At 40.2% G+C, this 1132-nt stretch overlaps 1 protein-coding gene across 1 annotated transcript in view; it reads right to left on the bottom strand.

Moving 5' to 3' along the window:
* LOC106525815 (X-linked interleukin-1 receptor accessory protein-like 2) overlaps window positions 1-897 on the bottom strand; it is a gene marked incomplete at its 5' end in the record, with an annotated part of 35514 nt that extends 34617 nt beyond the window's left edge. The window contains 2 exon segments of the mRNA XM_014020157.1: window positions 393-453; window positions 757-897. Coding sequence (XP_013875611.1) covers window positions 393-453; window positions 757-897 — 202 coding nt within the window.
* Window positions 898-1132: the final 235 nt, after the last annotated feature.

The following is a 1132-nucleotide window of genomic DNA, read 5'->3' as shown; positions in this document are numbered from 1 at the left end:
TTTCTCATACAATAAATTGGGTTATTTTATAAAATACAACAAAACAGAAATTTAACAGGCTGCTCATTGAAGAAAAAACAGATGAAATGAATAAAATGTGATTTTTAAACTCAAAACTATTATTCATTCATAAGGCCTATTATAATTGGGATTTATTTACATTTATAATTTATGATTTTCTCTAATTTTTGCTGCCTCTTTGTTGGTTCTGTCTATGGCTAAAACCATGTTCAATGGCCCAGTAAGTGGTTCTGAAGTGGCTGTTCTGCAGGTAAATTGTGTTTTCTTTGTTCATTTTGCTGCTAATAGAATAGTTTTGATACTGTTTGCATTCTTAAGTTCTAGTACCAAAACTTTGATGAGTTTCATACAAATTCCTTGAGAAATCTGACCTGCCCAGTGAGTCCAGGTCCACTTTGGTGTAGGACAGATAGGCATCGTACTCTTTGTTGTCTGAAAGAGATTGACACAAACAAAATACAGAGAGAGTCAGTTACGATGCTCAGGGGACACCACATGACACCCATATGACAAAAAGTCAGAGCGTCTGATGCAAATAAACTGCATCGACTCAGTTTCTGCATCACTCAGCGCCGAGGTCTTTAAACAACAACTGAGAGACCGGGGAGACGACTGGAGCCGTTAAATGTCAGATGTTCGACACTTTATAAGTCCTGTGGGACCCCCATCAAATACCTTGCTGTCGCACCACCCTGAAGTGTCCTGGAGTAAAAGAGAGCACTCCAAACAGCTTACCATCTTCAGTTTCATCACTGCCGAAGTGTCTCCTGTAGCAGAGCATGATCTCCAGATTGTAACACTTATAAAGAGCAGTTAGGACTCCCAGCAGCAGCAGGATGACCCCGAGACCACCTGCCAGCTCCAGGCGATACATATCTGTCAGAGATACAACAGGGACAGGGTGAAGAAAGACACTGATGAGATTTATAGGCAATYGTCTGAGGAATACCAGCAGATGGAGGGCTGAAACACAAATGAAAAATACGTCAAGGTTTTGTTTTCTTTGTCTTTAATACGTGAGTGAATCCACAGTAATCTGCCTCAGGGAAATAGATAAGCGAAAGGTTCAATTCCCATCAGATTGTCCCATTTTCTATCATTTTCTGTGCTG

The sequence above is a fragment of the Austrofundulus limnaeus genome, unplaced genomic scaffold, assembly GCF_001266775.1.
Source record: "Austrofundulus limnaeus strain Quisiro unplaced genomic scaffold, Austrofundulus_limnaeus-1.0 Scaffold242, whole genome shotgun sequence".
NCBI classification, from domain to species: domain Eukaryota; kingdom Metazoa; phylum Chordata; class Actinopteri; order Cyprinodontiformes; family Rivulidae; genus Austrofundulus; species Austrofundulus limnaeus.
Note: the sequence above shows the minus strand (reverse complement) of the source record. Positions and strands in the feature narration are given on the sequence as shown.